The following is a 15,000-nucleotide window of genomic DNA, read 5'->3' on the forward strand; positions in this document are numbered from 1 at the left end:
CTTTGGGTCATTTTCAGTGAGGAACATGAATCTGAAAAGAAAATTAGAGAACCCCCCCCCCCCCCCCCCCCTTGCCAACCCCCCTGCACATTTCTATTACGTATCACTTTGGGGGGTTTATACATCAATATTTTCTGATCTCTCTGATACAGCAGTGATCACATGTTGAGAAGACAAGGCAGAGGGTGAAGTCTGTGGAAAATGGAGTGCAGATATTGTTCGGTCATTCAGTTGTGCATCAATGTTTCAACTTTGCGCGAAAAGAGCACTAATGGTTCAATCCGAGAGCTTGGATTGAGTTTAATCATTTTCTTCACCGTCTCCTTATCTTTCTCTCTCTGTATCTCCCACTCTCAAAAACATATACAGCTCCAGGCCTTTTTATTAGAATACCATGAAAAAGTTGATTTATTTCCATAATTCCATCAATAATGTTAATCTGTCATGGATTGCAGATGCATGGCCCAGTTTTTTAACTATTCCAATCATTATTTTTTTTCTTTTTATATACGTTGGCCTTCCAGCTCAAAAAACCCATGAATTGGGGAATTCGCATTATTAGAATATTGTTATAAAATCACATTTTTCTTCATCAAAATTCGGGTCACATTAAATCAGTTGAAATTTGGTACTTTCTACATAACAAGCAATGGTCTATACTTGGTTAGGACATTCTCTGTCTTCATAATGGCCATGATGCATTTAACATTGAAGTCAATGGCAAAAACAGTGCATGGGAGTTATGGAAGCCCAGATATCCTTGATGCTTTGCTGTCAGCTGTTCTTGTTTGTTGACCTGGTGCCCCACACTTCCCTCTTCAATATACCCGAAGATTTCCATGCCACGTTTTGGTGTTAACTCACCAGTTTAATTCTAACTCAACAGAAATTAAACCCCATTCATTTTCAATGGGGTTTAATTTCTGGTTATTTAGAATTAAACTGGTGAGTTAGCGCCAAAACGTGGCATGGAAATCTACAGGGTATATTGAAGAGTGAAGTGTGGGGTACCAGGTCAACAAACAAGAACAGCTGACAGCAAAGCATCAAGGATATCTGGGCTTCCATAACTCCCATGCACTGTTTTTGCCATTGACTTCAATGTTAACCCTACCCAGACTGGGGGGGGGCTAAAAGTGCCCGCACCAACTTTGATGTTGTATAATTCCTTAACGACTTAAGCTATGACTACGAAACTTTGTGACTTTTCCTAACATTTAGTTGGCTACAGTTAAGTGCCGAAAGATTAGGTTTATCATTTTTGCCGTTGCCATGGCAACGGTTTTCTGACAGGTATGTCTGACCAAAAATCACTTTACCATATCTATGACGCCATATATTTTCATATTTTTTGTGCTATTTCCATTAGCATCACACTACTTTGTGAGCATTTAAGTGGTNTGAATCATAAAATCATTAAAATTTAAGTGCATTACCTAAATTTGATGGAAAATACATTATGGCGAGATTTTGGGCATAATAAGATAATGATGTCATAATGACGTCATAATACCAGATAATTACACAAAAAATATGTCATTCATAGATGTCCATATGTAGATCATCTCCCCCAAGTTTCGTAGTCATACTGTATTCCGTTCATGAGTTATGAGGGGGGGGTCAAAAGAGCCCCCCCCCAGGCCCAGGAATGCCAAAAAAGCCCAGTCTGAATAGGGTTAAACGCATCATGGCCATTATGAAGACAGAGAATGTCCTAACCAAGTATTGACCATTGCATGTTATGTAGAAAGTACCAAATTTCAACTGATTTAATGTGACCCGAATTTTGATGAAGAAAAATGTGATTTTATAACAATATTCTAATAATGCGAATTCCCCAATTCTTGGGTTTTTTTGAGCTGGAAGGCCAACGTATATAAAAGGAAAAAAAATAATGATTGGAATAGTTAAAAAACTGGGCCATGAATCTACAATCCATGACAGTTTAACATTATTGATGGAATTATGGAAATAAATCAACTTTTTCATGGTATTCTAATAAAAAGGCCTGGAGCTGTACAAACTGAAATTCACAGGCAGGTTGTGGGGAACTTGAGGGTGAATATGAGTGGTGATTTTTTCCATTTTTCATTATTTTTCTATATGCCAGGGTAAAATTGACCTGAACACCTGCTATTTAACTAAAACACGAACGCCTTACAAGGGTTAAGCAATAGGACACGAGTGGGAGTGAGATTTGTCTGAGATACCCTCACATGTGTGATTCACTGTAGGCACAAAACAGCAGGCTCAGTACCGTAGGCAATTAGACCCGTTAAAGGGAAACTGTGTGAGATTTTTAGTTGTTTATTTCCAGAATTCATGCTGGAATACTTACATGCATGAATACTAATCACCAGCATCAAATTCTAAGTATTCATTATGACTGCAAAAATTGCACTTTTCATACAAGAAAAGGGGGATCTTCTCCATGGTCCGCCATTTAGAATTTCCAAAAACAGCCATTTTAGCTGCAAAAATTACTGTACTTGGACCATACAAGAAAGTATTTGTTTATTACTTAGTAAACTTTCATGTAAAGATCAAATTTGGCAATATGCAGCCCAGTTTCAATGAGCAGCATATTTGCAGTACCTTTTTTGACAATTTCCTGCACAGTGTCCCTTTAAGTGTTAAAGGCTTTCATACAATAGTTCCTTTGGCATAGACGTACTGTCAGCGGGGGGTATTTCCTCATAGTCGTCCTGCGTGCGAATGCAGGAAAGGGCGTGATGTTTTTTTCCCGCAGAGAATTCAACGACGTTGATGACGTCAATTCACCTCCGTGACAACAGGGGGAGAACTAACTCATTCAGTTGAGCCCAGTCCCTAGAATGAATCCCAAAGCTAGCCAGCTGGCTATCTAAAACATAATATTCCACTAGTCGCCTACTTCTAAAAGTTGGGGCAGAATGACATGGTACAGCATCAGTTGCTTTTTAGTCAAGTATTACAACCCCAACTCCATAGAAGTTGGGCGCAAGGTTAATTGTGAATAATAACAAAATACTGCCATTTCCAAAAGTCTGGTTCTGACATTAGTTGGAGAACGGTTCAAAGAAAACATATCAGCCATCAAAACTGACCAACATTATTGTTTTGGGGGATATTCATGAATATGTAAATACAACGTGTCTCAAATGGGTTGGGACGGGGACAATAAAAGGCAGCAAATGTCAAGGAAGACTGAAAACAAAACAAAAGACAACACTTAACAGTTAATATCATGAACCGATGAGATGATTTTATATAAAAACAGTGTTGATTCCTATCTTGAACGTGATTTCAACAGCTTAACCCTTGTGTTGTGTTCGGGTCATTTTCTTATTTGAGACTTGTTGCAGTTATCAAACTAGAAAAGAGTACATATGTCCCCTAAAACAATATTTTTTCTCGGTTTTAACACTTGATATGTTGTCTTTTCACTATTATCCATCTAAGAAATGTATTGAATGGGCAAAAAGGGAAGAAATCTGGTGCCACACGGATGTCTATTTTCTGTAATTTATTTTTTAGTGCAGTGAGACTAACGTTTCGACATGCGTCTTCATCAGAGTCCTCGAGGACTTTCGAGGACTTTCGAGGACTCTGATGAAGACGCATGTCGAAACGTTAGTCTCACTGCACTGAAAAATAAATGACAGAAAATAGACATCCGTGTGGCACCAGATTTTTTCCCTTTTTGCCTATGTTTTGGTCCTGCTCTGTTTGCACCAGATTGTTAATTTAGAAGCGCGGAGTGCGTATCTCCTTTGTTTTATAAATGTATTGAATGTTTTGAAAATGATAGCATTTTGATTTTATTCTCAGTTTACCAAACATCCCAACTTCACCAGAGTTGGGGTTTGTACATGAGATTAAATGCCAAACAAACGCAGTTTTAAAAGACAATAGACAGCCTGAATGGCCCTTCACACTTGGGGCCTAGTAGCTTGCCAGCTAAATCAGTTATTACAAACTCATAGGTTCAGGTGGTTAAAATGCCAATCAATAGCCGTTTTTATATACAATAGATACATCTAATGGCCATATTAACAGCTAGCTTAGCAACTGTCAGCCAAAACCATTCAAACTATACAGGACATTAGCGAACCCTGTTTTAGTAGATAGCTGCCACACACTACAAACGAACAAAGAAACTTCTTTGCTACTACCACACTACAAGCTTATATCATTTTCATGGTGGCCTTTTATCAATATTTTTAATTGATTTTTGGGAGTTGTACTACTGAAATAAAACACGGTTTCTCTTCTCCCTGTCAAGTAAACTCCAGTGATTTCCTGCCAAGTCAACCGCATCTTGTTCTTCCTTTTCCTTATTCAAACCTCCGCGGTAGGGTAGAAGAATAGAACACAGCTGACCTATCAGGGCCAGGTACTCACTGAACTGCTGCAAGCACATTGACCAATCACAGTCCAAGAGCATAGTTTCAGCTCACGGACATTTCATCCTGGGAGTACCATGCGTGTACCGCAGCCAGGGGTTGTTTTATCGCTGCCCAGGAGGGCGTGATGGCTACTGTTCTGTACTGCACCTCAGTTGAGGTGCTACTGTGAATCCCCCTTTAGGGAATACTCTACAACATTCCTTGTGCCATGAAAAAATACTTTATTTGAAAAGTAGTCAAAAACTCAAAACACGTAATAGTACATTTCTGAAGGATTTTCAATTTCTAATAAAATAGTCAGATGGTACAATTCTAAAGAATAAAAAAAGCATAACAATATAAATGAAAGAAACAACACTAGGACACTGTGAATAAAGTTGATATCGTTTATAGGTATGTGATGCTGGTTATCTAACTTGTTGGGTTAGCGGAGTGTTTTAGGCATTTCATATCGTGTATGTGTATGGAGATGCTGGATTATCGAACTCGTTGGGGTAGTGGAGTGTTTTAGGCAGCAATATGTTTCTCATTTGTTCATGTCTGCTCCCATCGGCCGTATTCTCCCCATGACCACAAGCACACACCCACCAACCCCCCCCCCACACACACACACACACACAAAGCTACTTAACACCACACACACACACACACACACACAAAGCTACTTAACACCACACACATACACTGATATCATTATCCACAGACACCCACCCACTCCTACAGTGATATCATGCCAGTGGGTGTTTTTGAAAGGTGTTGTTTAAAAAGAAAGTATTATTATTAGTAGTAGTAGTAGGAGTAGGAGTAATAGTTGAGCAGATTAGCTAAATTACTGCTACAGGAGTGACGGCAGCACCTGCATTTGCATCAGGATTCTTTAGGTTCTAGATTGTAATTTACCTAAATATGCGTCAGGATTTTTTAGGTTTTATTTTGCATCAATGCATATGCGTCAATGTTAGTTTGACTCTATATTGTAATTCTAACCAGGGAGCCTTCTGAAAATATGTTTTGTGATATAAAATATGGTCAGAACATTAAAACCAGTTTTTTTTATAATCTATTGTAATTACATTGACTTGTCATTTTCTGTACATAGTATCATCTATATCATGATCCTCACCACAAATAAATCAAATACATTGATGTTGAATATCTTAGTAAATGTACAATAGAACTGAATTTACAATCAGCATGATTCCTATACAACATGCAGATGGAACAAAGTGCAACAGGTCTTGTTCTCCAGTCTCAACTTGCAGATGCTCTTCACAGACTTTTGCACTGCTGTTAGTTGCTCTCAATGTGGATTTCTTGGTGGGTGATGAGGTTATCTTTACGTGTAAAATATTTTCCACATGTAGTACACTGGTAAGGCTTTTCTCCGGTATGGGTTCTTTGATGCCTGTCTAGAGTTCTTTTCTCTATAAAGCCTTTTCCACCTGTGTCACACTGGTAAGGCTTTTCTCTGATGCTTGATGAGGTCACTTTTCCTGACGAAGACTCTTCCACATGTAGCACACTGGTATGGCCTTTCCCCTGTATGGATTCTCTGGTGATCAGCTAAAGAGCTTCTCTGTGAAAAGACTGCACCGCATGTTGAGCACTGATATGGCTTTTCTCCAGTATGGATTCTCTGATGGGTCACGAGGTCACCTTTCTGTGTAAAGCCTTTTCCACATGTGGCACACTGGTAAGGCCTTTCCCCAGTATGGATTCTCTGATGCTTGATGATGTTACCTTTCTGTGTAAAGCCTTTTCCACATGTGGCACACTGGTAAGGCCTTTCCCCAGTATGTCTTCTCTGATGGGTGATGAGGTCACCTTTCTGTGTAAAGCCTTTTCCACATGTATTACACTGGTAAGGCCTTTCCCTAGTATGAAATCTCTGGTGTTTTTTGAGATATGCCTTCAATGCAAATCGTTTTCCACATGTGGCACACTGGTAAGGCCTTTCTCCAGTATGGATTCTCTGGTGTTCTTTGAGATATGCCTTCAATGCAAATCCTTTCCCACATGTGGCACACTGGTGTTGGTCTGTGTTATTATGAGCTGCCTGGAGTTCACCTGAGAAAAAGAAAAGAAGAAACACATACAAATGAGTAAACTATTTGCAACTGTAGGGGTAATCCCACATTTATTGGACGTGAGGAATATTCTTCCTCACGCAAGGGCACCAAAATATGTAGGTTCTACTACATTTATGGGTACGGGGACTATTCTTCCTCACACACGGGCACCAACATATGTAGGGTCAACTACAATTAATGGGTACGACGTTAAATGTAAGGGAAGTACAGTAATGTAATTATAATTACATTAATAAGTATACAATTCTTATACAGTTCCAAATATGTAATGTGTTATTACTATATGTGAGGAATAAGAGTATAAGAAATGATGCATGAAGAGTGTGTTAAACTCTTCACACTGGGTATCAATAATGTGTAGGTGTGTACTTATGGAATCGTCAATTGTCTAATTAATGATTGCATAAAACACGGTTCATGACCATCTCATAAAATCATGACCATTATTGACTAATAATCTGAAGGTTTTGTGTGAATTCTTTTCTGGTTGACTTCGTAGAAATTGTTCAAATAAGACAAACACAGTTCACCACAATGTACATTTATTGTAAAAGCATCATCCGGTCATAACAATGTTTATCTTGGTCTCTTCAGATCACACGACATGGTTCCAGTGATCCATATCCTTGGTCTGTTCATCTCTCTTGAGACCAAGATAAACAAATTTGCTTTAGATGGTGTCAAGCATGTGTGGTGGTAAACAAGTGAGTTTTACAAAAAAGGTGAATCCTCTCATAAGCCAAGCATGGTAGTGGGACTGACATGGTTTGGGGATGCATGAATGCTGTCAACATTGGCAATCTGAAATACACCTAAAAGAAACATACATGTCAACATGCACTGTGACTACTGAAGTAGATCATGATATTCTCCATAGGATTGCATTCAAATCTCACACCAATCTATTTAAGCCAGATGCAGACTCAAAATGTAAAAGTTCAATGCAAAGAAAGGTTGAAACGCACACTGATCCCTTTTCATTTCGTTTCATTTCGAGACGATTCGAGCCAACATAGCCCCTTCTCTACCGGATTTTAATCTGGGGTGTACTCACTTTTGTGAGTACATGTTCAAACATTAATGGCTGTATTTTGTTTTTTTCTGAGTGAACAAGAAATTTAAGCGGTTAAATATGTTGTTAAAAGGTCACTAATCATTGTGCAAAGTGAAATTTCTGTAATGCTTTCCTATGACAAGATATACTCAAAAATCTGCAAAACTGAGAGGGGTGTATTCACTTTCGTGATATACTGTAGCACTGAGCGATAATTAATCATTTTGTCAAAAGTCTGGTTCCTCTTCTGTGATTTCCATGATTTTTCAATTTCAAAGTATAATTTTGAGTACGATATTATAATACCTACCTAAACGCTTTCGGGTTGGGCCCTTCCGATTTTTTCTGGGACCACTTGTTTTATTATTTCTGCCTACGCCCCTGGTGCACGGTGTAATATTTCAGAGTCTTTCCAAAATGCATGCTACCCATTCACAAATGTTTTCTTTGTCATGAAAACTTATCACACCATCATTTCTAATTGTGCAGAAATTTTCACTTTTCATACATGACGAATAGTCTTCTCCATTGTCCACCATTTTTTTCACTTTTAGAAAAGAACTGCGTTTACTGGGATTACACTGCACTCTCCATTACAAGGTGCCAAACATGCGATGACTGAAGAATGAAATAAACATGTCTGCACACTCTGATCAAAAATACTCAATCAAAGCAAGATATCCCAAACCCCGCCCACCCAATGCAAGACTATGTGCCAAAGACAGGTCTCCTAAGGGAGCGTTGTCCCCTCCTTCTTTTTTTGAGGTGTTTGCACAAGACGTGCACTACCACCATCTACAGCGCTACGGGGAATTCATTTATTCTCAACCTCAGGGCTACGCAGCTCTCCTAACAGAAGGTCTCCTAAAGGGGCATTCACCCGACACAAAAAAGGATACCGGAAAATAATCAAAATGACGTATCTCTGTCTAGAATATCTCTGCTTTGATCCTTTGTGCTTTTTAATTGGACAAGCCTCCAGTCAACTACTTTTTAATTGCCCATGCCTCCAGTCGACTGCCTTTTATCACTAGAACTACCACGGAGGGGTCAATTGACCTTTTTACCTAAAAGACCCACAAGAGGGTCATTTGATCCTTTGGACCCCCTGCGGTCACTCCTTTTGTTGTGAAAATGTGGCTGTTAGCAGCTCACAGCTGTCACTTGAGTCACACAGTCGCTTGACTGTATTGTAAAGCTGGATTCCAAGAGGATGATACTGACACCCTCAGAATTGGAAACCAAGTCTGCACAGTGTTGGCACCTTATATGTTACAAAATGATGAACAATGAATAATTGACTTACCTGCACAGACTGGTGCTACAGCTCTTACTCTGCCAGTATTCCTATCAACTGATGCTCTGTATATTTGTTTCATAGCGATTCGTTTCTGGATTGGATTGTTCAAATAGATTAGTCACCTGCAATGTGGACCTCTCCTCATCTGTTAGGCAAAAATGATTTTACTTGTTATATACTAACCTGATTATCATCATTTTGATATGACATCTTCCAAAACGTTCCAAAATATTTTATCCCAATTTCCTAACACTATCTTGAAAATTGAGCAGACTATTCTATATATGATGACTTGTATGAAGAAAATGTACTGACATGTTTTCAGGACAATCATTACACTGAGAATCAACCAATTGGGATAGATCAGCAAGGTACATTCATTTGAAATTGTACTAAATGTAAGCTGATTGTGTTAACTGTAGGATACTTGTACATAGCCATTTGCAAGGATGTACTAAATGATTGAGACATGTACAAAAGCATTTGAAATTTGATGAAAGCAATGATAAATGCCATTCCGTTGTGAGGAACTGCAAAATAGTTTTGGGATTTGTCCATGTTTTGAGAATGACATCTCAGTTTCAAGAAATGAGCCAAACCAATGGAGAAAAACTGTAACACATTTTCCGCCAAACTGTGCTATCTGTCTTTGCTGCTGATATCTTCATGCAAGTTGCTATTTACCCGTGGTGATTTTGGAGGCTGACAGCCCTTGGGAAGAGGATGTCTGTCCCTGTTTGTCTTGGCTGTGAAGCCCTCACCCCTCACCCCACACACGGCCCCACCCCTCACCACTCACAACACACACGGCCCCAAACAGCCTAATTACCATAACAAAATGAGTGATTGGTGTATTTGGCAAATGACCCCTCTCTGGTACTTCTAGGTAGGCAGAAAAATCCTGGTAGTTCTAGTGTTAATTGGCCAAGCCTCTAGTCGACTGTCCTTCCTAAGCAGCTCATCAGGCAAATTAAAGAGTACAAAGAGGATCTAAAAGGGCAGATATTTGTCTTTTATTCATCACAGAATTTCCAAAAATAAATATTTATATCTTCAAAATTGAATGAGCTTTGTTCACTTTTGGCAATAAGCAGTATGATTGGAATACCTACTCTGGCATGGAGAGTTTATTTGTATAGCGCATTTCATCAAAAGTGGAACTCAGTGTGCTTCAGGAAAGAAGATAAAATAAAAGCAAATAGGAAGCAAGACGGAAAGAAAGAAATTAGAGTGAAAGACAATTAAGACATTAAAATAAACATACGGTAAAATAAAAATATGAATGAAAACATTATATAAAGCTGCTGGGGGACAGCCACTGAGAACAGCTTCGTCTTGAGTCTAGATTTACAGCTATCAATAGCTATCAATACAATACAGTGCATCTTCTAAGAATTTTCAAAACTAGTTTTTTAGTTATGACACGTACCTGATGGAGTCATGTGTGCATTGTGTTCCATTCGAGAAGACTCTGGTTCCTTTTTCATGTCCAGGGCTTCTTCTTTCATGTCCAATGTGTCTGTTTCATTCTCTTCCTCCTTAGTTCTGTACAAATACTCTGGGAGGAAATCATGAATGTCCTCCTCTTTAATCGCCTTCAGAGATGCTGCCTGCTGTGATGGAGCTGATGGTTGAGTTGTAGAAGTGCTCTCATGACCGCTTAATTCCATGACTTGAAACTTCTCTCCTTTAATTTCATGCAACAAACACGGTTCTTCTTTGCATGTTAGTGTCCAAGTACTACTACCCTTCATGTCTGCAGACAAATGCTCTGGTAGAAAGTCATAGATGTCCTCTTCCTTCATGTCTGTAGTCAAATGCTCTGGTAGAAAGTCATAGATGTCCTCTTCCTTCATGGCATCCATGTTCTTTACGAGTTGAGATGAGTGTCAATGAAGATCCTCATTCATTCGGCTTCTTGAGCTGCCAAAGGATCAGAGATGTAGCCAGCAGCAGATGTACTTCCTTTTGCAGAGTCCCCCTTTTAGCCAAGTATTCTGCAGTGCTGGCCTACTGGAAGGGAGCCAGGAGCTTTATCCCTGGGCCACTAGTAGAGGTGGAGCTGTAGACCACTCCCCTCGTTAGGTGACAAAAGGGTCTCACCCATCCAGGTGTAAATGGGAGAGCTGTAGACCACTCCCCTCGTTAGGTGACAAAAGGGTCTCACCCATCAAGGTGTAAATGGGAGAGCTGTAGACCACTCCCCTCGTTAGGTGACTAAAGGGTCTCACCCATCCAGGTGTAAATGGGAAAGTTTTGGTTTCAGGATCTAAAGGGTGATAACGGCTCTATAGTCCTGGACCAGCCCTGTAGACCCGTTCGCAATTTTGAGTTGAGGGCGTTTCTCACTGGATTTGAGTTAGTGGGTTCCTAGACATTAAAAATCACGGAGGTGCTTGTCCACCATAGTGCCAGATTTTTCACAATATGGCCGCCAAATATGGCCGCCATCGCCTATGACAAAAACGTGTGTTTTTTACTTTTAAACTGTTTATACACATGCCATACATCAATTCTGACCAATTTTTGGAGAGGAATTCAATTCTGACAATTACATGAGGATGATGTGTGATTTTGACCTTAAAAGGTCATTGCCAAGGTCAAATTTGCTATTCTGAAGAACGTTAATAGACTTCCATTGTAAAAATGAGAGACAAATGATCAATTATGGCATGATGAGTTATTTGCTGATATTACTATGATTATTTGTATCAGTATAGTCCTTAAAAGGTCAAGGTCAATGTCAAGGTCAAGGTCTTTTTCCTATTCTGAAGAACTCAGCCATGTGCTTGCCCATTAGGTCATTATTAAGAATAAGGAACTGCCACTATAAATGTAAATCTAACATTTCTAACATTTAATATTTCTTAACACTTCAGGGACCATCATAGCATAAACAATTAATGAATAAATGTGATGATAAAGACCTAGGCTTAAATTAAGCCCAAAACACAATACATTTACTAAGGTGGAACATTGTAACATTCTAGTGATTAAGTTATTTTAACTCGAAAAATCATGTTATCATTATGATCATCATATCTTGTGATAATGGTTTCAGTCATTTTAATGGCAGGAGTGTGTCAGGTGTGTGCTCCTGCCACCCATGTTGCTTAGGCTCATGCATTATTTTGGGGTCCTTGGTTCTTGTTAGTATTTTGCAGACTCTATGAACTAGAAATGCCCCTCTCTGAATGTGCCCTCTTATAGCACTACTGATGGGAGGAAGAGCATTGATTCCAGCACCACTGCTGTACATTTCTACTCTGTGATCATCAAATATTACAGCTGTTGTGGTTGATCTGGCCCCAGCCCAGACACGCACCAAGTACTTCTCAGCCAATGTTGCATCTTGCTCGGTCAATATTTTGGCCTCTCCAAAGTTAGGCAAGTACTGGACTGGATCAGAAACCATGGCTGCATGTTTAGTCTCAACCTCATGCAACCCCCCTACTCATGCAATCATCTTCTTACAGGATATGTTCTTTGATCACAGTCAGGGACGCTCCAAGATGAGAGACTAATTGATGGAGGGGAAGCATTCTCCTCATCTAACCAGTGCCATACTGCTGGTAAATCTCCTGCATACCAAGTTCTTGGAAATATGGGCTGTAGTGGAGAAGCAATGCAAATGTGTCTGTATCATTTGAGTCTATAACAACTTTTCTGCTCTGCTTCACACGAACAGCACACTCAACATGCACCAGCAACCTGGCCTAAGCCTCATCAACGCAGTTCAAGAGCTCTGGAATCTCTTCACCATCAGCTGACTTTGCTGGTAGCACCTCATCATCAACAACAACAGGGCTGAAGATGACAGTAGTATTGCCTCTGGTTTGATAATAAATCATGTCTGGAACTAACAATTGGAGATTTCACTTGTTCTCCACAGAGGCCCAGAACTTATCAAGTTGGTGAGGAATGGGTGTTTGTCCGTTCATGCCAATGATGTCAACGGCTGTTGTTGAGCTGGTACGCCCCATGTGTTCACCTTCCTTCAATGACATCTCAATGTAGGAGTCACAAGATGGATGAGCTCTGGATGTCAGCAGAGGGTTATTGCTGAGTTGATGATGGCATTGATGACAGCGCCTAAATTCTGCCAGAGGCATCTGACGGATCTTTGACATGAAGTCTACCCGAACATGAGGGCAATATGTAGACTCAGAGCTTCATTGGGTGAGATTAAGGTGAGGCTCAATTTCACTGACAAGCTTTGACTTGTTAACAACCAACGGAAGGTCACCATCTAACAGGGGTGATGCTGAAAGGACATCATGAGATCTGCTGAATACTCATGCCCCGTTCCTCAGCAATGTCCATTCTCCTATGTGCCTCAGCTATGTCTTTAGATGAGACCAACTTCTGCTCCTTTACGATGATTGCTGGTGTCTTCTATGCTTGAACTTTGTACTGCAGAAGATTCCTTTTTGAAACAGTTCCACTTATCTTACTGTATGTTCGTGAGAACTAACCTATCCTGCCTGTATAAGCTGAAGACAAGCTTGCAAGCAAGCTTTGGAGACGGTTGCGCAGGCGAGGTGCGACAACCTGGTTGCTCAGCAGATTGTGCAGTGGAGCGGGTGCATTAACGGTCACTGAGTATGGATTCTGCGGATCCACCACAAAGTCTAGCAACAATCACACATTTCAGTTGAATGTAAGGCGAGGAGTGGTCCTCAATGCATGTTGGAGGTGGCATTCTGTCTGCTTCAAAGTGGTGTTGTTGGTGAGAAAGTTGAGGACATCAGTGATCATTCTAATCTGATGGAAAGAGCTCAAACTTTGCTGCAACATTAAGATTGTGTGTGGCTCCTACTACATAGTGTCCTCCATGACCCTTGCATACTCTCTGAAAGCTGCTCAACCTTTATGTCACCTCCCACAGCACAGTACTAGCCATGGCGATCCTGCACAACCCACACTGACCTACAGAAAAGCAACGGTACAGCTCAGAATGTGTTAACACTAGAACCTTGATTTATTCAAGATACCATGATCCATAACATAGGTAATTAATGCAGTTGCGTACTGCAAAGATTGGCATAGGACGTTATGGTAGCCACATATTGATTTATTTTCCTTCTCTTTCAGAGACAACAGCATTTTTAATGATGGCCACCAAATCCAGCCAAACTTCAAAGAATTGGCAGAGCTCTGACTTGTCTTGATTCAAGCCCTCCACTTGCTCAATCTAGGCCTCAAACTCAAATTCTGGGCAACTGAAGCCAGTGAAGTGTGCAATGCCTGTACCTGTGCAAGCACTGGATAGTCTGCTTTGTCCTTGTGAGGCCGGAATACCTCCCACTGGAGAGACATGCATCAATGCATCATCCAGGCCAGAACTTGAGGCAATTTTCCCTGATATCTGACAATAACACGCATCCAATGGAAAGGGCCAATACAGTGGAAGAGATCCTTGAAGTGCTCCGTCTCATGCAGGTTTCATCACACCAAATTGCCATTGATGCCTTGTTCATCTGTCTGCGAACACTGGAAGCTGGATAGGCAGTGTCTGACAGTCGCACACTCAGAAATGGGTCTTGGTATTATTGGAAGGAAGCCAGCACGCATCATTGGCACAACAGCAGATGAGACAAGTGTGTGTACAGCAGCCTGCATCAAAAGGTCTCCTCCTGACACACCAGAGCGAATCAGGCTGATCAAGCATTCACACTTTCCTGATAAACCTTTTGCAGTTGCAACATGCAGTAATGTTGCTTGCTTGTTTTCAGGATGCAGCAGCATGTCTGGTGGTAGGGCAGGTCGAACCACTGGCTTTGCATGATCAGGTACCTCTTGGCATGGTAAATTCCTTTGCAGTATATCATCAGCTTGGCTTAATTCTGTGCCCGAGACTGGAGACTCTTGAAGGTGTCTGTTCACCGAAGCATCTTGAAACAGTAATACGGCTGCAGAGTGCGAACCCTTGGTACCAGAAAGTGATGATTTGTCAGCATAATCAGAGTTGGATACCTGGCAATGTATAATCCTCCCTTGTAAAAGTGCTAGGTATGGTTTTCTGTCGTTTTTTTGAGCATTCCACAACATAGCTAGCAGGAAGACTGGCCAGATCTGATTGTCTGGTAGCTTGAACATGAACCAATCCTGTGAAAAGTTGCAAGAAGGTTCTTGATGTGAAGGCTTTTGCTGTGGTAAGCATCATAT

At 40.4% G+C, this 15,000-nt stretch overlaps 1 protein-coding gene across 1 annotated transcript in view; it reads right to left on the reverse strand.

Moving 5' to 3' along the window:
* Positions 1-5,347: 5,347 nt before the first annotated feature.
* LOC134444498 (zinc finger protein ZFP2-like) overlaps positions 5,348-15,000 on the reverse strand; it is a 24,317-nt gene continuing 14,664 nt past the window's right edge. The window contains exons 4-6 of the mRNA XM_063193809.1: positions 10,262-10,700; positions 5,864-6,455; positions 5,348-5,793 (exon numbers count right to left, since the gene is read on the reverse strand). Coding sequence (XP_063049879.1) covers positions 5,679-5,793; positions 5,864-6,455; positions 10,262-10,700 — 1,146 coding nt within the window. The 3' untranslated portion in view covers positions 5,348-5,678. The remainder of the gene's footprint in view (positions 5,794-5,863; positions 6,456-10,261; positions 10,701-15,000) is intronic.

Source organism: Engraulis encrasicolus, unplaced genomic scaffold (assembly GCF_034702125.1).
Source record: "Engraulis encrasicolus isolate BLACKSEA-1 unplaced genomic scaffold, IST_EnEncr_1.0 scaffold_57_np1212, whole genome shotgun sequence".
NCBI classification, from domain to species: Eukaryota; Metazoa; Chordata; class Actinopteri; order Clupeiformes; family Engraulidae; genus Engraulis; species Engraulis encrasicolus.